The sequence below is a fragment of the Hemiscyllium ocellatum genome, chromosome 13, assembly GCF_020745735.1.
Source record: "Hemiscyllium ocellatum isolate sHemOce1 chromosome 13, sHemOce1.pat.X.cur, whole genome shotgun sequence".
Lineage (NCBI taxonomy): Eukaryota > Metazoa > Chordata > Chondrichthyes > Orectolobiformes > Hemiscylliidae > Hemiscyllium > Hemiscyllium ocellatum.
In genome coordinates, this window is record NC_083413.1 from 31,921,991 (window position 1) to 31,948,659 (window position 26,669).

General features: G+C 41.5%; 1 protein-coding gene across 1 annotated transcript in view; it reads right to left on the reverse strand.

Annotated features, from left to right (window-relative positions):
• Positions 1–26,669, reverse strand: part of LOC132821730 (mucin-2-like) — an 88,873-nt gene that overhangs the window by 22,299 nt on the left and 39,905 nt on the right. The window contains exons 6-10 of the mRNA XM_060834439.1: positions 23,050–23,139; positions 20,001–20,090; positions 16,919–17,008; positions 13,838–13,927; positions 3,635–3,724 (exon numbers count right to left, since the gene is read on the reverse strand). Of these exons, the coding sequence (XP_060690422.1) occupies positions 3,635–3,724; positions 13,838–13,927; positions 16,919–17,008; positions 20,001–20,090; positions 23,050–23,139 (450 nt within the window). The remainder of the gene's footprint in view (positions 1–3,634; positions 3,725–13,837; positions 13,928–16,918; positions 17,009–20,000; positions 20,091–23,049; positions 23,140–26,669) is intronic.

Sequence of the window (26,669 nt, forward strand, 5' to 3'; positions counted from 1 at the left end):
AATCAACAAACACATCAACCTGGGCCCAATATACCGGCCACTGCAGCGGACAGCTGGAACTGACAACCAGAAGCGGCAGATTCAAATCACTACAAATGCCGGAGGAAACATCACAGAAGCACTTCACAGGAGGCTCCCAAGGACTGAGGATGTCACCTAGACAGGGGACGTAACGTCTGCAACACAAATTCTCAGCTCGGCGAACAGAACCACAACAGAAATTGTGAATTCTTCAAAATGTTTAAGAATAATTTTTTTACCACAGTTGGCATCATAATATTGCCAAGAACTTAACTACAAAGCACAAAAGTACAGACTATTGAAGTAAGATGTTTATTATCTTGTTGTTCATAAGCACAGAAGTATTTCTAAATACCATTTGAAATATATTCTAAAATCATTAATCATGTAGTATTTCTGTATATAAAAATTTCCTACCATCACAAAGTGAACTATATGTCAGATTGATGCTGTACCCAGGAAAGCAGCTGCATGTGAAGCTTTCAACTGTGCAGACTTGTTCACAATTCGATGTGTTGGTTGCACAATCATCAATATCTCCCAAAAAAAGTGCACCATTTTTATGCTCACTTTCTTCAACATTGGACTGTATGTTGAAAATCACATCAAATCATTTCATCACTTTCTCAGAACTTTATCATGTGAGCATCTTCTGCAAATTGACAACAATATCTTTTATGACCTCTTTCCATTAAGTATAATCGATGGTTCTCCAAACTCAACTCAGAATTTTCGTGCCATTGGCCATGAATCATTGCACATGCCCATTGCTTTACTCACAAATACATCATATGACCATATAGTGCTATGCAATTGTAGTGATATTATCTTTGATTTTCTGCATTTTTCTCTCTCTTATCTATCATGCTCTTGCTACAGTTTGGGCTCAGCAACAAAATTGATTGCTGAGAGGCACAAAGTACATGGCTTAATTTAAACCATCAACTACTGATGACATGTTTCTCCCTGTACACGTTATATTCAGTTTTCAAAAATCTCAAATGTTCAAGACCAGAGGTTACTTTTGAGGGACAAAAACAGAAATTGCTGGAAAAGTTCAGCAGGTCTGGCAGCACCTGCAGAGAAAAAAAACAGACCTAACGTTTCAGGTCGAATGACCCTTCCTCAAAACGGTTGCTATTTTTGAGGGAATTGGTTTATGCAGTGTCACGAAGTTAGTGCGTAAAAATGGTAAAATTGTAAAATGGGTTGAAAAGCAGTGCATGGTGCCTTTACAAGATTGTGCTTTGTCCGTGCTGGGAAGTTTGCAAGCATTGTACACAGAGTCCAAAAATTGAAACTAGTGTATCAAAAGACTTTTCAGTTAGCAGGCCGAAGCAATATTTTTGCCCAGACAACAGTTTAAATTCAGCCCAAGTAATTTAAAAAGACACTTGGAGACTAAGGAACAATTGAATTTAAAACGGATTGCTTTGACACGCAGAAGCCAACCAAATTATAAAAATTTAATATGTCACAGGAGTATATAAAACTGAGATTTTTGAAAATTGGCAGAGCGCATCCTCCCTATTTGTCATGAAGTGGAGGTCAATATTGCTCTTATCATTAAAGCCGAAACATCCAGAGGTGACCACCTTGCTTCAAAATCTGATAAAAGTAATTTGACAAGTGGTATAACCTACCTCTCACCACCCCCACTCAATCTGTTATAAAGGAATGGCTAAATGAAATAAAGTCCTTTCACTTACTCTATAATTAACAATTTGTTTATCTCACTCCAACAGTGAACAAATTAACAGAATTACTACCAAACTGAACAATTCCTCCCTAAGTACCAACTATTCCCAAACTGAACTAAATTCTACTGGATACAATGCTGTTCAGATAAACACAATTCCCATTTATGTAAACATAGTTAAAAGGGAAATTATAAATTTAAACTTAATCTCTCCAATTTCACACAGTCTATATCATCTCTGCTTCATCTCCCATCTTTCTTCAGTTGATCTCACATTACAAATGCCTTTCTTCAACGATTTCTGATGTCCAAAATGCCTCTCTCTGTCAAATTCTAGTCAGGAATATTAGTTAAGAGTGCCTTGTACCTTTATATGGCACTTGAAGATTTCTGTGAGATCCCATTATTTACTCGTCAGATGATAGTTGGCTCTCTGTTCAGATGGCAGGTGGCTCTCTTACTGATTCAATTTTAATAAGGAGCTCTAAAGTTTTGCTTTCCATCTATCGACATTTACAGAGTATTGGTAGCTCTTGATTAGAATGTAATTACAATACCATTGGTGGCTGAATATCTGCGCTGTTCAAACTTTCCTTGCATCACAAAGGGAAGTGAGTTTCATATCGGTGCTGAATCCATGTCAGCAATTGCCGAGAAATCTATTCCATCTGGAGAATTAATTGCAATATTTTCTTCTTTACTTTGCTTGTCATTAGACCATACCTTGACAATCTATGTCACATGTTAACAAAAATCCCTGTATACTCTATCACCTCGAAAACATTTGTAAATTGACAATACCTTTTGAGAATTCTATTAAATATAAAATACAGTTTCTTTCAGTTCACTCAGTATCTTGGTGCCAGTGGCTATAATTTTGATCCTTCTCTCCTTACTAAATTATCATTTTTCTGTCCCAAGTTAAACTAGATTTGAATTGATTAATGGCATGCGGAAAAAATACAAGACATGCCTATAAGCCAAAATTGAGAATTCTTCAAACGCAGCATAATTGCTTTCCCTAAATTGGTCCCACATTCTACAAATGAACATGTCTACAAAGCAGAAAGGTGCAAAATATTTTGTTGAGATGCTGATTATTTAGTAATTATGATTATCAATTATATCTCTATTAATGAACTCAAGATTAGTAGAAAGTATCAATTCTTCACACATCTCCCAAATTCTACTCCCTCTTCTGTGCCTATAAACGCATCTGTCCTTAAGTTCATAGCTCATGGACGGTCACTGAGGGTCATCCTCTGAGTCAAGATGAGCAGAGTGTTGAGTGTCCTGTACTATTGACAGGATCTCTCCACACAGTCCTTTTTTCCAAGCTCTGTCACTGTTCATCTGATTTTGCTCCCAGCTAATGTAGTTACTGTGCAAATCAGACCCCAGGTTGAAATCAAGGCCTATTCAAAGTAAAACTGAAACCGAAGTCCCTCTCCCTCTCTCTCGCTCTCTCTGACATATATATGTTTTCCTAAATTTAAATAAAACTCCTTTGGACTAGAAACTTCTAGCAGACCTTAAAGCGCAATGGTTCACACTGCTAAGCTGTAAAATGAATCTTGGTTATTTGAAGGAATACATGGGAGTGTAGGAAAAAGGTAAATGACATTCTTGACTGTGCAAGGATAACAGCAAGGATTGTATTATAGACTCACTTGTTAATGACTCAGTGGAACTCTGAGTACAGGTATACCCTGCTTTTATACTGCGTCACTTTACACTACGTCACTTTTACGAACGACCTATATTAGTACCTGTTTTCAATCACCAAAATAAATCCAAAGAGGATTTTTGTTTTTATGAAAAAATGCAAAATTTCTCCCAAACACATTAATGCTTCTTCGTTTTACGTCATTTTGGTTTCACAGGAAAGCTTAACTTTCTGATAGCAGGATTTACCTGTGGTTGTGGGTTCCTGTGTACTTGTCAGCTCTGATGTGGATGTTGTTGTTGTTGAAGGTGTCTCAGGCGTTGATGTACTTGTTCCAGCTGTAAAATCAAAATCAATGTATAAACATTAATTATGCCATGGGTTCTTTCTTACTCTCCCTCCATAAATGACTTCATTTAGATTCTGTTGAAAATAATATCATTATTTCTTTGTGTTTAATGGTGTTGTTCATTGTGATTTTTGCCAGCTGTCTCAGAAGCAAAGAAAACATCATCTGTTTTTACATCAATTATAAATTCTGCTGTGAACTCTATCATTTATAATAAAATCAGTTTAAAGCATCAGTAACAGGAATGATCTAACTATTACTACCACCAATTGTTATCGACCTGGTTATTGTTCTTGACATTGTGGTTGGGGATTCTGGATTAGTGGTGCCGGAAGAGCACAGCAGTTCAGGCAGCATCCGAGGAGCCGTCCCTCAGATGCTACCTGAAATGCTGTGCTCTTCCGGCACCACTAATCCAGAATCTGGTTTCCAGCATCCGCAGTCATTGTTTTTACCACATTGTGATTGGGGAGTCACATGTTAATAACAGAGTGGCTGTTACTTCTGGTTTACAGTTCGTGCTGTTGATGATGTAAAGATTTGTATAAAAGTGCATGAATGTACAGAGCTTAAAAATGTGTTACTGGAAAAGCGCAGCAGGTCAGGCAGCATCAAAGGAGAAGGAGAATCAACGTTTCGGGCATAAGCCCTTCTTCAGGAATTTCTGAAGAAGGGCTTATGCCTGAAACGTCGATTCTCCTTCTCCTTGGATGCTGCCTGACCTGCTGTGCTTTTCCAGCAACACATTTTTAAGCTCTGATCCCCAGCATCTGCAGTCCTCACTTTCTCCTGCTTGAATATACAGCCTTAGAAGGTATTCATACGATACAGCTGTGCAAAAGAAAAAATCCAGGAGCAGTAATTACTGCTTTATAAGCTGTTGCATTGTTTTGGAACTTTGGGGGAAAAGAAAGATCAAAACAATGGCACTTTAAAATGGAGGAATAAAGACAAAGATCATGATCACATGGACAGTGATTCAAACAGAAAATGAAACCTACACTTCTGTCTGACCCAGCAGTGAATCTGCACACCTATTGTTTTTGCTGTGAGAGTTCAAGCATCTCAAGTATCGGAGCGCATCTAAGAATAATTAACAAATGGCGGCATTCACAGCTGACCTTGGAGAAACCTGTGTGGGAGACCTCACAGCACAGGAGCAGTTAAGTGCTTAGTTTTAAGTGTAACCTTGCTCTTCTTTTGTTTGTAAATCTACAATAGTGAGTAGAGTGGGAGATTAGAGAGAGTTTCCATGTTACTGATGATTATGTCTGCAGGAAGCATGTTTGTTTGCGAATCCCATCAAATTGCATAGATCGGTTGGAGAGACAGTTAGAGGAAATGAGGAATTTACAGGAGCTAGAGAGTGTGATTAATATCAATTAAAGGAAGGTAGATGGGTTAGCTCCTGGAAAGGTAGGAGAGGAAGGCAGGTCATGCATGAGTCTCCTGTCATTAATCCTATCTCAAACAAGCATGTAGGGGGTGTTGAACTCTCAGGGGAATGTAACACAAACAGCCAATTCTCTGGTATCGAGACTGACTCTAATGTAATGAAGGGTACATCAGGTTTCAAGTGATTGATTTTGTTAGGGGACTCTCCAGTCAAAGGTACAGACAAACGTTTCTGTAGCCGACAGCAAGAAATCAGAATAGTGTGTTGCCTCCCTGGTGCCAGGATCAAGGATATCTCAGAGAGAGTGCAAAATATTCCCAAGAGGGAGAGGGACCAGCAGGAGGCTGTTGTACATGTTGGAAATAACAACATAGGATGGGGATTATGAAGTTAGAATATAGAAATTTTGGCAGGAATTTAAAAAGGAGGTCCTCGAGAGTAGGACTACTCCTGGTGCTATGGGTAGGAATAGGAGGATGAAGCAGATAAGTGTGTGGCTGAAGAGCTGGTGCAGGGCAGAAGCGTTCACATTTTTGGATCACTGGCATTTCTTCTGGTGTAGATGTGAGTTGTAAAAGAAGGATGGATTGCACCTGAATTGGAAGTGGACTTGCCCTTGTCCTTTCCCTTTCCTCTTCCCCACCCCCTCCATGTTCCTAACCTTGCCCTGAGTTCATCTGCCTTCCCTGTTGGGCCTCTTGTATCCATCTAAATGTAGTTTTATTTATCAGTTCTACCTTGGTCTCTTCCTTGTTCCTGCCTGCCCTGACTGTTTGACTTGCTCCCTTTCCCAGCTGCACCAGTCTCAGTTTGATCTCATTTGTCACTATTTCCCTGGGTCCCACCACCCCACCAACTTATTAGATTAAATTCTTCCAAAGAGCTCTAGCAAATCTCCCTGCCAGTATATTAGTGCCCTTCCAATTCAGATACAAACCGTCCATCTTGATCAGGTCACTTCTACCCAAGAAGAGTTTCATGGAGTTAAAATCTCATTGATATTTCATGCATGCGGCAGTTAACACCTCCAAATATCAATTGGTGTCAAACAATAATGAGCACCCTTCTTGTTAAAATGAACTCTTTCTTTAAACAACAATCAAACTTTTCACTGGTTTCAAAGTTCTCACACAAATGCTATGAGGAGCAGAAATGTACACTGACTCTTTTAGATACTAGCCTTCAAATGGATTCGAATGCATTTGACAAGAAATTTAAGAGCAATGTTTGCAATTGAAATAAGAATGTTCATTTAAGCACTAAATATGAAGGGCAATATAGCAACCTTTTCTGTTTCTACATCTGAGCCTATCTTTCCTTGAACACTTTGTGTGGACATCTTTTTCCACTTTGTATCAATAAATTATCAAAGCAAATTATTAATAAGACGAATTAATGACACTGATTCTATCATTGGCATTCCAAAGTATCCACTTGCTGTGACTACAAGCTGCAGTGTACTGACAAAAGTTAATGATTTTAACATATGTAGCAATGTTACATCATGATTGAGAGCCATTGAGTCATGGGGATGTACAGAACAGAAACAGATCCTTCGGTCCAACTCATCCATGCCGACCAGATATCCCAACCAAATCAAGTCCTATTTGCCAGCACTCGGCCCATATCCTTCCAAACCCTTCCTATTCATATACCTATCCAGATGCATTTAAATGTTGCAATTGTACCAGCCTCCACCAGTTCCTCTGGCAGCTCATTCCATACACACACCATCCTCTACATGAAAACGTTGCCCCAAGGTCCCTTTCAAATCTTTCGTTTCTCACCTTAAACATATGCGCTTTGGTTCTGTACTCCCCCACCCTACGGAAAAGACTTTATCTATTCCCCTCATAATTCTATAAGGTCATCCCTCAGCTTCCAATGCTCCAGGGAAAACAGTTGTAATGGAAAATTAACCAAATTAACATTTACTGTGAAATCTGAAAGAGAATGCTTTGCTAAATTTAATGCTTTGCTGAATCTTGCAGTCGAGGAGACAGCTTGGCTTTGCTGAACTTTGCAAACATTTAACCTGACCTTGAGAGCAGTCGAATTCAGCAAAAATGCTAAGGGAAACATAAAGATAGTAAGCAATTATATCCAAGGCAAGGGAATGAGAAAATAAGGAACTTGAATGTTTCCCAGCTCTTGTCCTTGAGCATGTGATAAGAATCGTATAAAAAGAATGTGTGAAATTTGTTCAGGGCCCTTACAACACGGTGTTTTTGCTAAGTGCATTGGGCCTCTGCATGCAGAGGTTAAAAATAAAGCTTTTTCTTTGCTCTTGCTAGCAGTTGAGTCGAGGTCGATTCAATTTCCACGACAGTAAACTTGGGGGCTTGCCCGAAACCCTGCGACTGGGTGAGATTCTGAAGATTCCCAGGAGGCGTAGGTGCCAGGGCCTTGAAGGACTTTCACTTCATCTCGAACGCTGAATTGGCCCCTTTGCGTGAGAGGACTGGGAATCTGTGGATCGTCCCAGCGCTGGGGTCTGAACCGAATAGGCTCGGGGTAAGAGTCATGGCTTAAATAATCCTACATAAGGGACTCATTCTAAGAGAATAAATAAAGCAGGAAGAGGGTCCAGTGAACTCTCGCATGGTATTCGAGTAAAACCCAAGGGAAGGGATTGCCATCTCTACAGTGCTTAAGAGACAGCTAGTTTAAGGGTGGTTTTAGACTTGGAACCACCACTGGCTGAGTTGGACTCGCCAACGACATACTGGGTACGTGGTTTCTTGGTTTACACAAACCAAGGCATTGAGGCGGATGCGCCCAATAGGAGAGGGAACCTCCAGAGGTAAAAAGCAAGTCAAAGGAAAAAGATAATGGTACCGAGAGAGAGAGCTGAACACTTTTCCAGTAATGCTGAAAATGGGCTCCAGCAAGAGCAAACAAAAAGAGGGTCCAGAGAAGACTTGGAATGGTCAACCAAAAATACAATACATGCTCAACAATTACGGCCCAGAGTCTGTAAAGCAGTTAGAATTGTGCACTAAGGAATGTGGTTTTCTAGAGGGAGGAGGTTTTAGTAAAAGGAAGTTGGAAATACTGAGATCACAGTTGGAGGAAAGAGAGAGAAGAAGAGACGGAAGGAAAAAATAGAACCTATGAATTGGAGTGCTTCTAAAATGTGGAAGACTGAGGCTGATATCAGAAAAAGGACATCTCAAGTAAAAGATAGATCAAATACACGTACAAACACTAGCACACATGCAGACGTGCGTGAAAACAGACCTAATGAAGCTGTACAGTGTCTTAATCTGTTTCAGATCCTGACATTGATGACCGCCCTCTGAGACTTACAGCCCCCCTATGAGATCCACCTGGCGAAGGATCCGAGTGAGCGGCCACTGCCTCAGGGTCTGTTCGATCAATGGTAGCATATCGTACCCGCAACCAATTGAAGCAAGAAACCCAAAAGAAGGACGGCCACTCCAAGATGGAATGGCATCCAGGGCCTGCTTGTGATCACTCCACAACAGACAATGAGTGAGACAGCGAGAGTACTGATGTGCTGTTGTTCTGCAAGCACCAATGGCTGAAGTTACAGGTCCAGAAGGGCGCCCAGTGCTGGCCCATCGATCATGGGCCATAAAGGATTTGGACAGTGCCTATGGGCAGTTGCCTGACCCACACGAGGTTGGAGGTAATAAGTTTGCCAAGGAAGTGATAAAGTTCTGTGTCAGGTTCCGTCCCATGTCACATGAGATAAGAAGTCTCCTGGGATGAAAACTAGGTGCCGATGTCACCAAAATCAAGTATAAATGGCCAGCCGTAAATGTCCATACCAGAGCAGCCGACCCACAAGAGGGAGAGAATGGAGACTTTAATGATTTTGTTGAAGCGCTGGCAACCGCCTGTAGGGAGACATTCCCAGTACGAAGGGACATGACCAAAATAGCAATGTGTAAACAACGGGAAGGTGAGACAGTGTCCCAGTACCTTACACGCCTCACTGAAGTCCATAATGCCCATAGTGGACTGAGACCACCCAAGGACATAACGACGGCAGAAATCACGCCGTATAAGGCACCTGAGGAACAACTTCATCAATGGAATGAAGGATGAAATAGCAAAAAAAGGTCAAAGACACATGTATTACCTGGGACATGGGAAAGCTGAATTTAATAGAACAACACGCGATACATGCTGAAAAATCGCTGGCCCAAGAGAAGGATAAGCGGAAACTAAAGATGGAACAGCAAGCACATAAAGCTCAGCTTACTCTGATGCAGATGGTCACCCAGTCATTGGAGGGAGGTACTGCGAGAAAAGAGAGAGGCTGGCAGAGGTAGATCTGGCGGGTGGTTTGTTTGCGGAGCAATGGACCACTGGGCGAGGCAGTGCCCGTACAGACAGCCTCAATCAGCCCTGGAGGCTGGACAGCAGGGTAACTGACAGGGGAAGGCTGAGGTGGAGGTGGCAGCCCACAAGGGACAGGTAAGCCTCTTTCCTTTATGCTTGGCAACGAAGACTCGCTTATGCTAATATCTTCTACTAACCTTATGGGCACTGAAACATGTCCCACTTCTATATTGAACACTGAGGTTGCGAAGAGTGGACTATATGTCCAATATGGCAATGATGCGTGTAAGTCAATGCCTATCTCTATGTTGTATGTGGAAGGTTAACCAGTTACCTTTTTGGTAGATACAAGGGCAACATATTCAATCCTTAAATCAAGCCAGTTCAGAGAGTCAACGCAAATAAAGATGAGTGGAAGGCTCCTGAACTCAGTGGGTGCATCAGGAGTCATGATATGAGAGAGATTTACCGCACCCCTATTGTGCGAAACCAGTAATGGGGAAACATTCCAATTCTCATTTTTGTTATCGGAATTCTGTCCTTTAAATTTGATGGCTCGGGATCTCATAGCGAGACTGGGGTTGGATTGGCTCAGTACCCTGACAGGCTTGCAGGTATTTCAAAGGGAAGATTGACCCATGCAGGCTGTAAAGTCCGACCCACGACCCCTGGTATATGTCTATGAGTGAAAATTAAACCAGAGAGCGATAGGTTCAGTGAGCAATTCACTCCCCCTGGAAGCAAGTAACCATGTTAATCCTATTAACATCAGTTTTCTTGCTGGAGATATGCTACACTGCACAGCACACATACACCGCGAAGATCCTGACGAATCATGTTCTTATTCATTATTTTCGAATAAAAAGTGAGGTCTGCAGATGCTGGAGATCAGAGCTGAAAATGTGTTGCTGGTTAAAGCGCAGCAGGTCAGGCAGCATCCGAGGAACAGGAAATTCGACATTTCGGGCAAAAGCCCTTCATCAGGAATGAGGAAAGTGTGTCCAGCAGGCTAAGATAAAAGGTAGGGAGGAGGGACTTGGGGGAGGGACGATGGAGATGTGATAGGTGGAAGGAGGTCAAGGTGAGGGTGATAGGCCGGAGTAGGGTGGGGGCGGAGAGGTCAGGAAGAAAATTGCAGGTTAGGAGGGCGGTGCTGAGTTCGAGGGAATCGACTGAGACAAGGTGGGGGGAGGGGAAATGAGGAAACTGGAGAAATCTGTGTTCATCCCTTGTGGTTGGAGGGTTCCCAGGCGAAGATGAGGCGCTCTTCCTCCAACCGTCGTGTTGTTATGTTCTGCCGATGGAGGAGTCCAAGGACCTGCATGTCCTTGGTGGAGTGGGAGGGAGAGTTAAAGTGTTGAGCCACGGGGTGGTTGGGTTGGTTGGTTGGTCCGGGCGTCCCAGAGGTGTTCCCTGAAGCGTTCCGCAAGTAGGCGGCCCGTCTCCATTTTTCCGGTCAAAAAGGCAAACATTCCAGGTGAACCGGAGGAATGGAGGTTTGTTCAAGACCTGCAGGCAGTCAATAATGCGGTTGGTCCGTGCACCCCAAATGTTCCCAACCCCTATACTATATTAGCTCAAACTCTACCGGACAGTAAATGGTTCTCTATTGTGGATTTAGCAAATGCCTTCTTTAGTGTACCGGTACACCCAGATAGTCAATAGTCATGGGGGAAAATTGAGGCCGGTAGCTTATGTTTTGGCAGAGCGAGACCCCATAGCGGCAGGATTGCCTAAATGCCTGCGAGCCATGACCAGGGACATAGTTGGCTACGGTGAATTAACCCTTCTGGTCCCACATGCAGTATCCTTACTGCTTTCCGAGTAAAGGACAGCACACATGTCAGCAGCACGTTGGCCTAGATACAATACTGTGTTATTGGAGATGCCTAACATTACAGTAAAGAGATGTAACGTCCTTAACCCTGCTAGCCTTCTCCCCACAGAAGGAGATGGAGACCCATATGATTGTGTCGCTGTAACTAATGAAATTTGCAGCCCCAGACCAGATTTGCAGGATTCACCACTTCAGAATCCAGATATGGAGTTTTTTTGTGGATGGGTCAGCATTCAGGAGCAAGGAGACAGGCCAGAATTGTGTTGGGTATGCTGTAGTAGCTACCCACAAGGTAGTCAAAGCAGGATCACTCCCTTCTCATTTGTCAGCGCAAGCAGCAGAGCTGATTGCCTTGACTGAGGCGTGTAAGTTGGCTGAGGGAAAGACAGTGAATATTTACACCGATAGTAGAATCGTATTCGAGGTTGTACATGATTTTGGAACCATGTGGAAAATCTTCTTGACTAGAAAGCCCTGATTTCTGACCTCCTGGAAGCGGTCCTGTTGCCTAAATCAATTGCTGTATGTAAGTGTGAAGCCCACACAAAAAATAAAGATTCTATTTCCCAAGGTAATGCAAGGGCAGACTCAGCAGCAAGAACGGCAGCCCATCAGCCAACAAGTGATCAGTTTGACATGTGTATGACAAAAATCTGTACCCCACCAGCAGACGTATGGGAGTTACAGTCACAGGCCACACCGGAAGGAAAGCATGAATGGGCAAAAGAAAGGTGCTGTGTGCGGGAAGGAAGATGGTGCGGCCACAATGGTATACCCTGTCTACCACGATCATTATTTTCATTCTATGCCAAACTGACACATGGTAAGGACCATGTGTCAAAAGGGGGATGTATGACAGTGTTTCGGCACACTGGTACCCTAAGGGATTTACTCATTACTCCCAGAAATATTGTGAATGATGTGTTATCTGTGCCACTAATAATGTGGGGAGGAGAATACAGATGAGTCAGGCAGCACATCCCCACCCCCAAAAACCCTTTGAACATTTACAGATGGACTTTATTGAACTAACACCCAGCGAAGGGGAATTAGATTACCTACAATGTGGAAACAGGCCCTTCGGCCCAACAAGTCCACACCGACCTTCCGAAGAGTAACCCACCCAGAACCTTTCCCTCTGACTAATGCACACAACACTATGGGCAATTTAGCATGACCAGTTCACCTAATCTGCACATCTTTGGACTGTGAGAGGAAACCGGAGCACCGGGAGGAAACCCACGCAAACACGGGGAGAATGTGCAAACTCCATACAGACAGTTGTCTGATGTCTAGTAATAGTTGATATGTTTTCCAAATGTTTTCCACGTCTAAACAGGATACCAGTGCAGCAGCCAAGGCTTTGCTAACTGAAATAATCCCGAGATGGGACATCCCTGAAAGGCTCAATAGCAACAATGGGACACCATTTGTCAATAATGCCTTATAGCAAATCAGTGATTATTGGAAATAAACATGAGATAACACTGTACCTACAACCCAGCAAGCGGTGGGGCAGTGGAAAGAGAAAATGCTACTCTAAAAAATAAATTGACAAAATGTTGTGAGAAACTAGTTGTAACATGGACAAAGGCACTTCTAATTGTGCTAACGTATATGAGATTGAGAAGGAGAGGAAGAGCCAATCTTAGCCCATTTGAAAATTTGTGTGGTAAGCCACCCAACACAGGAATAGGCCCAAGACCTATTATTTTCCCGAACATCACAATAGAGCGGCTGCTTATTAATGTCTGATGTTATTAATCTGATTGAGATTGTTAACTTTGTTGACATACACAGTTAGGGTAATATGCTGAAACATCTCTATCAAAGGTACTTGTCAAAATTCTGTGTTTTGTTTTGGTTCTGATATACTTGTTCATGCTGTTGTGGATGTAAACATTGATGTTGCACTCGTTAGTTCTACACTTGGAAGATATGATTCAGCACGAAGGCTGAAAGCATTTGTTGGAGGATGTTTAGTACAAGGATGCTTTTCAGTCCAACAGGAATTGAATCATAATTCTCCTTTCTTGAATTTTATTAATTCTGGTGGATAAAACAGTACTTTTCCCACCAGCATCTGTTTTGGGTGCGTATATTGACTCCTGATATTTACTATAGCAGATTATAAGGCAACCACACTGAATTTAATCTTAATTTAATCATAATTTCTGGCATGTATTAGAATGCTTTGAATATTATCAGTAGCAAAGTGTTGTGGCACACAATGACCAATGCTTTCCATTTCCTCTTCTTGTCATATTGTTCACTGATATTCAGGTTGTAGATGGGGATTCACTTGTTAATAACTCAGTGGAACTCTTGAGTAGATGTATCCTCTGCATTTACATTACTTCATTTTACACTACTTTACTTTCACGAAAGACCCATATTAGTACCTGTTTTCGAACACCTAAAGAAATCCAAAGGGTATCTTTGCTGTTCCGAAAAAATGCAAAATTTCTCCCATATACATTAATGCTTCTTCATTTTGTGCTGTTTTGAGTTTTGAAAGGTTTCACAGGAACACTTTTCTTTCTCATAGCAGGATTTACCTGTGGTTGTTGATTCTAGCGTACTTGTCAGCTCTGATGTGGATGTTGTCAACGTTGAAGTTGTCTCAGGGGTTGATGTACTTGTCATAGCTGTAAAATCAAAATCAAAGTGTAAACATTAATTATGCCATGGGTTCTTTCTTACTCTCCCTCCATAAATGACTTGATTTAGACTCCATTGAAAATAATGTCATTATTTCTTTGTGTAATGGTGTTGTTCATTGTGATTTTTGCCAACTGTGTCTCAGAAGCAAAGAAAACATCACCTGTTTTTACATCAATTATGCATTCTGCTGTGAACTCTATCATTTATAATAAAATCAGTATAAAACATCAGTAATGGGAATGATCTGATTGTTACTATCACTCGTTATTATCGACCCGGTTATTGTTCTTGACATTGTGGTTGGGGAGTCACATGTTAGTAACAGAGTGGCTGTTGGTTCTAGTTTACAGTTCGTGCTGTTGATGATGTAAAGATTGGTATCAAAATTCTTGAATGTACAGCCTTAGAAGATATTCACACGATAGAGCTGTGCAAAAAAAATCCAGGAGCAGTAATTACTGCTTTGTAAGCTGTTGCATTGTTTTGGATCTTAGGGGGAAGAAAGATCAAAACAATGGCACTTTATAATAGAGGAAGAGAGACAAAGACAGTGATCACATGGACAGTGATTCAAATGGAGAAAGAAACGTACACTGCTGTCTGACCCAGCAGTGAATCTGCATGCCGACTGTTTTTGCTGTGAGAATTCAAGTATCTCAAGTATCGGAGCGCATCTAAGAAATATTAACAAACAGCGACATTCACAGCTGACCTTGGATGAACCTGTGTGAGAGGGGTCACTGCACAGGAGCAGTTAAGTGTTTAGTTTTTATGTGTAACTGTGCTGTCCTTTTGTTTGTCAATCTACAATAGTGAGTAGAGTGGGTTCTTTCTTGATTATTTGTTTCATTGAGATCTGTCCCCTCATTAAATTTAAAAATTATATAAACATACAGACTAAATTAGCCAGGAGCAGTGTTTTTTAGAGCATACGGACTATGCTAGTTTCTGGGTCTGTAGATTGTTAAGGTGCAAAGATGGCCTTTGGTAGAGTGATGTGCTCTTCCTGTCAGTTGTAGGAGATTAGGGAGAGTTTCCATGTTACTGATGATTATGTCTGCAGGAAGCGTGTTTGGTTGCGAATCCCATCAAATTGCATGGATCTGTTGGAGAGGCAGTTAGAGGAAATGAGGAATTTATAGGAGCTAGAGAGTGTGATTAATATCAGTTAAAGGAAGGTAAATGGGTTAGCTCCTGGAAAGGTAGGAGAGGGATGCAGGTCATGCATAAGGCTCCTGTCACTATTCCTATCTCAAACAAGCATGTAGGGGTGTTGAAGTCTGAGGGGAATGTAGCACAAACAGCAAAGTGTCTGGGATCGAGATTGGCTCTAAAGTAATGAAGGTACGTCAGGTTTCAAGCAATTGATTGTGTTAGGGGACTCTCCAGTCAAAGGTACAGACAAACGTTTCTGTAGCCGACAGCAAGAAATCAGAATAGTGTGTTGCCTCCCTGGTGCCAGGATCAAGGATATCTCAGAGAGAATGCAAAATATTCTCAAAAGGAGAGGGACCAGCTGGAGGCTGTTGTACACACTGGAACTAGCAACTTACGAGGGGAAAAAGATGAGATAAGATAAGGGGGGAAAAGATAAGAGGATGGAGCTGATGAATGTGTGGCTGAGAGCTGGTGCAGGGCAGAAGGGTTCATATTTTATGGATCATTGATATTTCTTCTGGGGTAGACGTGAGCTGTAAAAGAAGGATGGATTGCACCTGAATTGGAAGTGGACTAATATACTGGTCAGTAGACTTGCCCTTGCCCTTCCTCCCAACCTGCCTTGCCTTAATTCCCAAGAGTAGGTCTGTGTAATGCTATCACTTATCAAAAATGTTACTCTTCCTCCTCTCTTGCCTCCCTTTCTCTCCTTCCTGGAGCATTTGCATTCTGGAACATTAAGTTGACCGTATGTCTATCCCTGAGCCATATTTCAGTATTTGCGATGATATCCCAGTGCCACGTTCCTAACAATGCCCTGAGTTCATCTGCCTTCCCTGTTCGGCCTCTTGCATTCAACTAAATGCAGTTTAATTTATTAGCTTTCCCAGCTGCACCAGTCTCAGTTTGATCTCATTCGTCACTATTTCCTTGGATCCCATCAGCCCACCAATGTACTAGTTTAAATCCTCCCGAGCAGGTCTAGCTAATCTCCCTGCCTGTATATTAGTGCTCTTCCAATTCAGATGAAAACCGTCCATCTTGATCAGGTCACTTCTACCCAAGAAGAGTTTCATGGAGTTAAAATCTCATTGATATTTCATGCATGCGGCAGTTAACATCTCCAAATATCAATTGGTGTCAAACAATAATGAGCACCCTTCTTGTTAAAATGAACTCTTTCTTCAAACAACAATCAAACTTTTCACTGGTTTCAAAGTTTTCACGCGAATGTTATCAGGAGCAGAAATGTACACTGACTCTTTTAGATTCTAGTCTTCAAATGGACTCTAATGCATTTGACAATAAAAATAAGAGCAATATTTGCAATTGAAATAAGAATGTCCATTTAAGCACGGAATTATAGCTCAGGTGCTTGTTGTTGTGGTTCTGTTCGCCGAGCTGGGAATTTGTGTTGCAGACGTTTCATCTCCTGTCTAGGTGACAGATTCTTTTGAATATTATTGGAAGCAAAGTGTTGTGGCACACAATGACCAATGCTTTCCATTTCCTCTTCTTGTCATATTGTTCACTGATATTCAGGTTGTAGATGGGGACTCACTTGTTAATGACTCAGTGGAACTCTTGAGTAGAGTTATCCTCTGCTTTTACACTACTTCGCTTAACACTACTTTACTTTTACGAAAGACCCATATTAGTACCTGTTTTCGAACACCTAAAGAAATCCAAAAGGTATCTTTGCTGTTCCGAAAAAATGCAAAATTTCTCCCATATACATTAATGCTTCTTCATTTTGTGCTGTTTTGGCTTTTGAAAGGTTTCACAGGAACACTTTTCTTTCTCATAGCAGGATTTACCTGTGGTTGTTGATTCTAGCGTACTTGTCAGCTCTGATGTGGATGTTGTCAACGTTGAAGTTGTCTCAGGGGTTGAAGTACTTGTCATAGCTGTAAAATTAAAATCAATATATAAACTTTAATTATGCCATGGGTTTTTTCTTACTCTCCCTCCATAAATGACATGATTTAGACTCCATTGAAAATAATGTCATTATTTCTTTGTGTAATGGTGTTGTTCATTGTGATTTTTGCCAACTGTGTCTCAGAAGCAAAGAAAACATCACCTGTTTTTACATCAATTATGCATTCTGCTGTGAACTCTATCATTTATAATAAAATCAGTATAAAACATCAGTAATGGGAATGATCTGATTGTTACAATCACTCGTTATTATCGACCCGGTTATTGTTCTTGACATTGTGGTTGGGGAGTCACATGTTAGTAACAGAGTGGCTGTTGGTTCTGGTTTACAGTTCGTGCTGTTGATGATGTAAAGGTTGATATCAAAATGCTTGAATGTACAGCCTGAGAAGGTATTCACACGATAGAGCTGTGCAAAAAAAAAATCCAGGAGCAGTAATTACTGCTTTGTAAGCTGTTGCATTGTTTTGGATCTTAGGGGGAAGAAAGATCAAAACAATGGCACTTTATAATAGAGGAAGAGAGACAGACAGTGATCACACAGACAGTAATTCAAATGGAGAAAGAAACGTACACTGCTGTCTGACCCAGCAGTGAATCTGCATGCCTACCGTTTTTGTTGTGAGAATTCAAGTATCTCAAGTATCAGAGCGCATCTAAGAAATATTAACAAACAGCGACATTCACAGCTGACCTTGGAGGAACCTGTGTGAGAGGGGTCACTGCACAGGAGCAGTTAAGTGTTTAGTTTTTATGTGTAACCGTGCTGTCCGTTTGTTTGTCAATCTACAATAGTGAGTAGAGTGGGTTCTTTCTTGATTATTTGTTTCATTGAGATCTGTCCCCTCATTAAATTTAAAAATTATATAAACATACAGACTAAGTTAGCCAGGAGCAGTGTTTTTTAGAGCATACGGACTATGCTAGTTTCTGGGTCTGTAGATTGTTAAGGTGCAAAGATGGCCTTTGGTAGAGTGATGTGCTCTTCCTGTCAGATGTGGGAGATTAGGGAGAGTTTCCATGTTACTGATGATTATGTCTGCAGGAAGCGTGTTTGGTTGTGAATCCCATCAAATTGCATGGATCGGTTGGAGAGGCAGTTAGAGGCAATGAGGAATTTATAGGAGCTAGAGAGTGTGATTAATATCAGTTAAAGGGAGGTAGATGGGTTAGTTCCTGGAAAGGTAGGAGAGGGAGGCAGCTAATGCATGAGTCTCCTGTCACTATTCCTATCTCAAACAAGCATGTAGGGGTGTTGAAGTCTGAGGGGAATGTAGCACAAACAGCCAAGTGTCTGGGATCGAGATTGGCTCTAAAGTAATGAAGGGTACGTCAGGTTTCAAGCAATTGGTTGCGTTAGGGGACTCTCCAGTCAAAGGTACAAACAAACGTTTCTGTAGCCGACAGCAAGAAATCAGAATAGTGTGTTGCCTCCCTGGTGCCAGGATCAAGGATATCTCAGAGAGAGTGCAAAATATTCTCAAAAGGGAGAGGGACCAGCAGGAGGCTGTTATACACACTGGAACTAGCAACTTACGAGGGGAAAAAGATGAGATAAGATAAGGGAGGAAAAGATAAGAGGATGGAGCTGATGAATGTGTGGCTGAGGAGCTGGTGCAGGGCGGAAGGGTTCACATTTTTGGATCATTGATATTTCTTCTGGGGTAGACGTGAGCTGTAAAAGAAGGATGGATTGCACCTGAATTGGAAGTGGACTAATATACTGGTCAGTAGACTTGCCCTTGCCCTTCTTCCCAACCTGCCTTGCCTTATTTCCCAAGAGTAGGTCTGTGTAATGCTATCACTTATCAAAAATGTTACTCTTCCTCCTCTCTTGCCTCCCTTTCTCTCCTTCCTGCAACATTTGCATTCTGGAACATTAAGTTGCCAGTATGTCTATCCCTGAGCCATATTTCAGTATTTGCGATGATATCCCAGTGCCATGTTCCTAACAATGCCCTGAGTTCATCTGCCTTCCCTGTTTGGCCTCTTGCATTCAACTAAACGCAGTTTCATTTATTAGCTTTCCCAGCTGCACCAGTCTCAGTTTGATCTCATTCATCACTATTTCCCTGGGTCCCATCACCCCACCAACGTACTAGTTTAAATCCTCCCGAGCAGGTCTAGCTAATCTCCCTGCCTGTATTATAGTGCCCTTCCAATTCAGATGAAAACCATCCATCTTGATCAGGTCACTTCTACCCAAGAAGAGTTTCATGGAGTTAAAATCTCATTGATATTTCATGCATGCGGCAGTTAACATCTCCAAATATCAATTGGTGTCAAACAATAATGAGCACCCTTCTTGTTAAAATGAACTCTTTCTTCAAACAACAATCAAACTTTTCACTGGTGTCAAAGTTTTCACGCAAATGCTATCAGGAGCAGAAATGTACACTGACTCTTTTAGATTCTAGTCTTCAAATGGACTCTAATGCATTTGACAATAAATTTAAGAGCAATATTTGCAATTGAAATAAGAATGTCCATTTAAGCACGGAATTATAGCTCAGGTGCTCGTTGTTGTGGTTCTGTTCGCCGAGCTGGGAATTTGTGTTGCAGACGTTTCATCTCCTGTCTAGGTGACAGATTCTTTTGAATATTATTGGAAGCAAAGTGTTGTGGCACACAATGACCAATGCTTTCCATTTCCTCTTCTTGTCATATTGTTCACTGATATTCAGGTTGTAGATGGGGACTCACTTGTTAATGACTCAGTGGAACTCTGAGTAGAGTTATCCTCTGCTTTTACACTACTTCGCTTAACACTACTTTACTTTTACGAAACACCCATATTAGTACCTGTTTTCGAACACCTAAAGAAATCCAAAGGGTATCTTTGCTGTTCCGAAAAAATGCAAAATTTCTCCCATATACATTAATGCTTCTTCATTTTGTGCTGTTTTGACTTTTGAAAGGTTTCACAGGAACACTTTTCTTTCTCATTGCAGGATTTACCTGTGGTTGTTGATTCTAGCGTACTTGTCAGCTCTGATGTGGATGTTGTCAACGTTGAAGTTGTCTCAGGGGTTGATGTACTTGTTATAGCTGTAAAATCAAAATCAAAGTGTAAACATTAATTATGCCATGGGTTCTTTCTTACTCTCCCTCCATAAATGACTTGATTTAGACTCCATTGAAAATAATGTCATTATTTCTTTGTGTAATGGTGTTGTTCATTGTGATTTTTGCCGGCTGTGCCTCAGAAGCAAAGAAAACTTCACCTGTTTTTACATCAATTATGCATTCTGCTGTGAACTCTATCATTTATAATAAAATCAGTATAAAACATCAGTAATGGGAATGATCTGATTGTTACTATCACTCGTTATTATCGACCCGGTTATTGTTCTTGACATTGTGGTTGGGGAGTCACATGTTAGTAACAGAGTGGCTGTTGGTTCTGGTTTACAGTTCGTGCTGTTGATGATGTAAAGATTGGTATCAAAATGCTTGAATGTACAGCCTTAGAAGATATTCACACAATAGAGCTGTGCAAAACAAAATCCAGGAGCAGTAATTACTGCTTTGTAAGCTGTTGCATTGTTTTGGATCTTAGGGGGAAGAAAGATCAAAACAATGGCACTTTATAATAGAGGAAGAGAGACAAAGACAGTGATCACATGGACAGTGATTCAAATGGAGAAAGAAACGTACACTGCTGTCTGACCCAGCTGTGAATCTGCATGCCGACTGTTTTTGCTGTGAGAATTCAAGTATCTCAAGTATCGGAGCGCATCTAAGAAATATTAACAAACAGCGACTTTCACAGCTGACCTTGGATGAACCTGTGTGAGAGGGGTCACTGCACAGGAGCAGTTAAGTGTTTAGTTTTTATGTGTAACTGTGCTGTCCTTTTGTTTGTCAATCTACAATAGTGAGTAGAGTGGGTTCTTTCTTGATTATTTGTTTCATTGAGATCTGTCCCCTCATTAAATTTAAAAATTATATAAACATACAGACTAAGTTAGCCAGGAGCAGTGTTTTTTAGAGGATACGGACTATGCTATTTTCTGGGTCTGTAGATTGTTAAGGTGCAAAGATGGCCTTTGGTAGAGTGATGTGCTCTTCCTGTCAGATGTGGGAGATTAGGGAGAGTTTCCATGTTACTGATGATTATGTCTGCAGGAAGCGTGTTTGGTTGTGAATCCCATCAAATTGCATGGATCGGTTGGAGAGGCAGTTAGAGGAAATGAGGAATTTATAGGAGCTAGAGAGTGTGATTAATGTCAGTTAAAGGAAGGTAAATGGGTTAGCTCCTGGAAAGGTAGGAGAGGGAGGCAGGTCATGCATGAGCGTCCTGTCACTATTCCTATCTCAAACAAGCATGTAGGGGTGTTGAAGTCTGAGGGGAATGTAGCACAAACAGCCAAGTGTCTGGGATCGAGATTGGCTCTAAAGTAATGAAGGGTACGTCAGGTTTCAAGCAATTGATTGTGTTAGGGGACTCTCCAGTCAAAGGTACAGACAAACGTTTCTGTAGCCGAAAGCAAGAAATCAGAATAGTGTGTTGCCTCCCTGGTGCCAGGATCAAGGATATCTCAGAGACAATGCAAAATATTCTCAAAAGGAGAGGGACCAGCTGGAGGCTGTTGTACACACTGGAACTAGCAACTTCCGAGGGGAAAAAGATGAGATAAGATAAGGGGGGAAAAGATAAGAGGATGGAGCTGATGAATGCGTGGCTGAGAGCTGGTGCAGGGCAGAAGGGTTCATATTTTTGGATCATTGATATTTCTTCTGGGGTAGACGTGAGCTGTAAAAGAAGGATGGATTGCACCTGAATTGGAAGTGGACTAATATACTGGTCAGTAGACTTGCCCTTGCCCTTCTTCCCAACCTGCCTTGCCTTATTTCCCAAGAGTAGGTCTGTGTAATGCTATCACTTATCAAAAATGTTACTCTTCCTCCTCTCTTGCCTCCCTTTCTCTCCTTCCTGGAACATTTGCATTCTGGAACATTAAGTTGACAGTATGTCTATCCCTGAGCCATATTTCAGTATTTGCGATGATATCCCAGTGCCATGTTCCTAACAATGCCCTGAGTTCATCTGCCTTCCCTGTTTGGCCTCTTGCATTCAACTAAATGCAGTTTCATTTATTAGCTTTCCCAGCTGCACCAGTCTCAGTTTGATCTCATTCGTCACTATTTCCTTGGATCCCATCAGCCCACCAATGTACTAGTTTAAATCCTCCCGAGCAGGTCTAGCTAATCTCCCTGCCTGTATTATAGTGCTCTTCCAATTCAGATGAAAACCGTCCATCTTGATCAGGTCACTTCTACCCAAGAAGAGTTTCATGGAGTTAAAATCTCATTGATATTTCATGCATGCGGCAGTTAACATCTCCAAATATCAATTGGTGTCAAACAATAATGAGCACCCTTCTTGTTAAAATGAACTCTTTCTTCAAACAACAATCAAACTTTTCACTGGTTTCAAAGTTTTCACGCGAATGTTATCAGGAGCAGAAATGTACACTGACTCTTTTAGATTCTAGTCTTCAAATGGACTCTAATGCATTTGACAATAAATTTAAGAGCAATATTTGCAATTGAAATAAGAATGTCCATTTAAGCACGGAATTATAGCTCAGGTGCTCGTTGTTGTGGTTCTGTTCGCCGAGCTGGGAATTTGTGTTGCAGACGTTTCATCTCCTGTCTAGGTGACAGATTCTTTTGAATATTATTGGAAGCAAAGTGTTGTGGCACACAATGACCAATGCTTTCCATTTCCTCTTCTTGTCATATTGTTCACTGATATTCAGGTTGTAGATGGGGACTCACTTGTTAATGACTCAGTGGAACTCTTGAGTAGAGTTATCCTCTGCTTTTACACTACTTCGCTTAACACTACTTTACATTTACGAAACACCCATATTAGTACCTGTTTTCGAACACCTAAAGAAATCCAAAGGGTATCTTTGCTGTTCTGAAAAAATGCAAAATTTCTGTTTTGGCTTTTGAAAGGTTTCACAGGAACACTTTTCTTTCTCATAGCAGGATTTACCTGTGGTTGTTGATTCTAGCGTACTTGTCAGCTCTGATGTGGATGTTGTCAACGTTGAAGTTGTCTCAGGGTTTGAAGTACTTGTCATAGCTGTAAAATCAAAATCAAAGTGTAAACATTAATTATGCCATGGGTTCTTTCTTACTCTCCCTCCATAAATGACTTGATTTAGACTCCATTGAAAATAATGTCATTATTTCTTTGTGTAATGGTGTTGTTCATTGTGATTTTTGACAGCTGTGCCTCAGAAGCAAAGAAAACATCATCTGTTTTTACATCAATTATGCATTCTGCTGTGAACTCTATCATTTATAATAAAATCAGTATAAAACATCAGTAATGGGAATGATCTGATTGTTACTATCACTCGTTATTATCGACCCGGTTATTGTTCTTGACATTGTGGTTGGGGAGTCACATGTTAGTAACAGAGTGGCTGTTGGTTCTGGTTTACAGTTCGTGCTGTTGATGATGTAAAGATTGGTATCAAAATGCTTGAATGTACAGCCTTAGAAGATATTCACACGATAGAGCTGTGCAAAAAAAAAATCCAGTAGCAGTAATTACTGCTTTGTAAGCTGTTGCATTGTTTTGGATCTTGGAGGGAAGAAAGATCAAAACAATGGCACTTTATAATAGAGGAAGAGAGACAAAGACAGTGATCACATGGACAGTGATTCAAATGGAGAAAGAAACGTACACTGCTGTCTGACCCAGCTGTGAATCTGCATGCCGACTGTTTTTGCTGTGAGAATTCAAGTATCTCAAGTATCGGAGCGCATCTAAGAAATATTAACAAACAGCGACTTTCACAGCTGACCTTGGATGAACCTGTGTGAGAGGGGTCACTGCACAGGAGCAGTTAAGTGTTTAGTTTTTATGTTGTGTTGTCCTTTTGTTTGTCAATCTACAATAGTGAGTAGAGTGGGTTCTTTCTTGATTATTTGTTTCATTGAGATCTGTCCCCTCAATAAATTTAAAAATTATATAAACATACAGACTAAGTTAGCCAGGAGCAGTGTTTTTTAGAGGATACGGACTATGCTATTTTCTGGGTCTGTAGATTGTTAAGGTGCAAAGATGGCCTTTGGTAGAGTGATGTGCTCTTCCTGTCAGATGTGGGAGATTAGGGAGAGTTTCCATGTTACTGATGATTATGTCTGCAGGAAGTGTGTTTGGTTGTGAATCCCATCAAATTGCATGGATCGGTTGGAGAGGCAGTTAGAGGAAATGAGGAATTTATAGGAGCTAGAGAGTGTGATTAATGTCAGTTAAAGGAAGGCAAATGGGTTAGCTCCTGGAAAGGTAGGAGAGGGAGGCAGGTCATGCATGAGGCTCCTGTCACTATTCCTATCTCAAACAAGCATGTAGGGGTGTTGAAGTCTGAGGGGAATGTAGCACAAACAGCCAAGTGTCTGGGATCGAGATTGGCTCTAAAGTAATGAAGGGTACGTCAGGTTTCAAGCAATTGATTGTGTTAGGGGACTCTCCAGTCAAAGGTACAAACAAACGTTTCTGTAGCCGACAGCAAGAAATCAGAATAGTGTGTTGCCTCCCTGGTGCCAGGATCAAGGATATCTCAGAGAGAGTGCAAAATATTCTCAAAAGGAGAGGGACCAGCAGGAGGCTGTTGTACACACTGGAACTAGCAACTTACGAGGGGAAAAAGATGAGATAAGATAAGGGGGGAAAAAGATAAGAGGATGGAGCTGATGAATGCGTGGCTGAGGAGCTGGTGCAGGGCAGAAGGGTTCATATTTTTGGATCATTGATATTTCTTCTGGGGTAGACGTGAGCTGTAAAAGAAGGATGGATTGCACCTGAATTGGAAGTGGACTAATATACTGGTCAGTAGACTTGCCCTTGCCCTTCCTCCCAACCTGCCCTGCCTTATTTCCCAAGAGTAGGTCTGTGTAATGCTATCACTTATCAAAAATGTTACTCTTCCTCCTCTCTTGCCTCCCTTTCTGTCCTTCCTGGAGTATTTGCATTCTGCAACATTAAGTTGCCAGTATGTCTATCCCTGAGCCATATTTCAGTATTTGCGTTGATATCCCCGTGCCATGTTCCTAACAATGCCCTGAGTTCATCTGCCTTCCCTGTTAGGCCGCTTGCATTCAATTAAATGCAGTTTCATTTATTACCTTTCCCAGCTGCACCAGTCTCAGTTTGATCTCATTCATCACTATTTCCTTGGATCCCATCAGCCCACCAATGTACTAGTTTAAATCCTCCCGAGCAGGTCTAGCTAATCTCCCTGCCTGTATATTAGTGCCCTTCCAATTCAGATGAAAACCATCCATCTTGATCAGGTCACTTCTACCCAAGCAGAGTTTCATGGAGTTAAAATCTCATTGATATTTCATGCATGCGGCAGTTAACATCTCCAAATATCAATTGGTGTCAAACAATAATGAGCACCCTTCTTGTTAAAATGAACTCTTTCTTCAAACAACAATCAAACTTTTCACTGGTTTCAACGTTTTCACGCAAATACCATCAGGAGCAGAAATGTACACTGACTCTTTTAGATTCTAGTCTTCAAATGGACTCTAATGCATTTGACAATAAATTTAAGAGCAATATTTGCAATTGAAATAAGAATAAGCACGGAATTATAGCTCAGGTGCTTGTTGTTGTGGTTCTGTTCGCCGAGCTGGGAATTTGTGTTGCAGACGTTTCATCTCCTGTCTAGGTGACAGATTCTTTTGAATATTATCAGTAGCAAAGTATTGTGGCACACAATGACCAATGCTTTCCATTTCCTCTTCTTGTCATATTGTTCACTGATATTCAGGTTGTAGATGGGGACTCACTTGTTAATAACTCAGTGGAACTCTTGAGTAGAGTTATCCTCTGCTTTTACACTACTTCGCTTAACACTACTTTACTTTTATGAAAAACCCATATTAGTACCTGTTTTCGATCACCAAAAGAAATCCAAAGGGACTTTTGCTGTTCCAAAAAAATGCAAAATTTCTCCCATATACATTAATGCTTCTTCATTTTGTGCCGTTTTGGATTTTGAAAGGTTTCACAGGAACACTTTACTTTCTGATAGCAGGACTTACCTGTGGTTGTTGATTCTAGCGTACTTGTCAGCTCTGACGTGGTGAATCAGTCCATTTTCCGCAACTACACTGGCACCACCCCCCACCTTTTCCTCCGCTACATCGATGACTGTATCGGCGCTGCCTCGTGCTCCCACGAGGAGGTTGAACAGTTCATCAACTTTACTAACACCTTCCATCCCGACCTGAAATTCACCTGGACCATCTCAGACTCCTCCCTCCCCTTCCTAGACCTCTCCATTTCTATCTCGGGCGACCGACTCAACACAGACATCTATTATAAACCGACTGACTCCCACAGCTACCTGGACTACACCTCTTCCCACCCTGCCCCCTGTAAAAATGCCATCCCATATTCCCAATTCCTTCGTCTCCGCCGCATCTGCTCCCAGGAGGACCAATTCCAACACCGCACAGCCCAGATGGCCTCCTTCTTCAAGGACCGCAGATTCCCCCCAGACGTGATCGATGATGCCCTCCACCGCATCTCCTCCACTTCCCGCTCCTCCGCCCTTGAGCCCCGCTCCTCCAACCGCCACCAAGACAGAA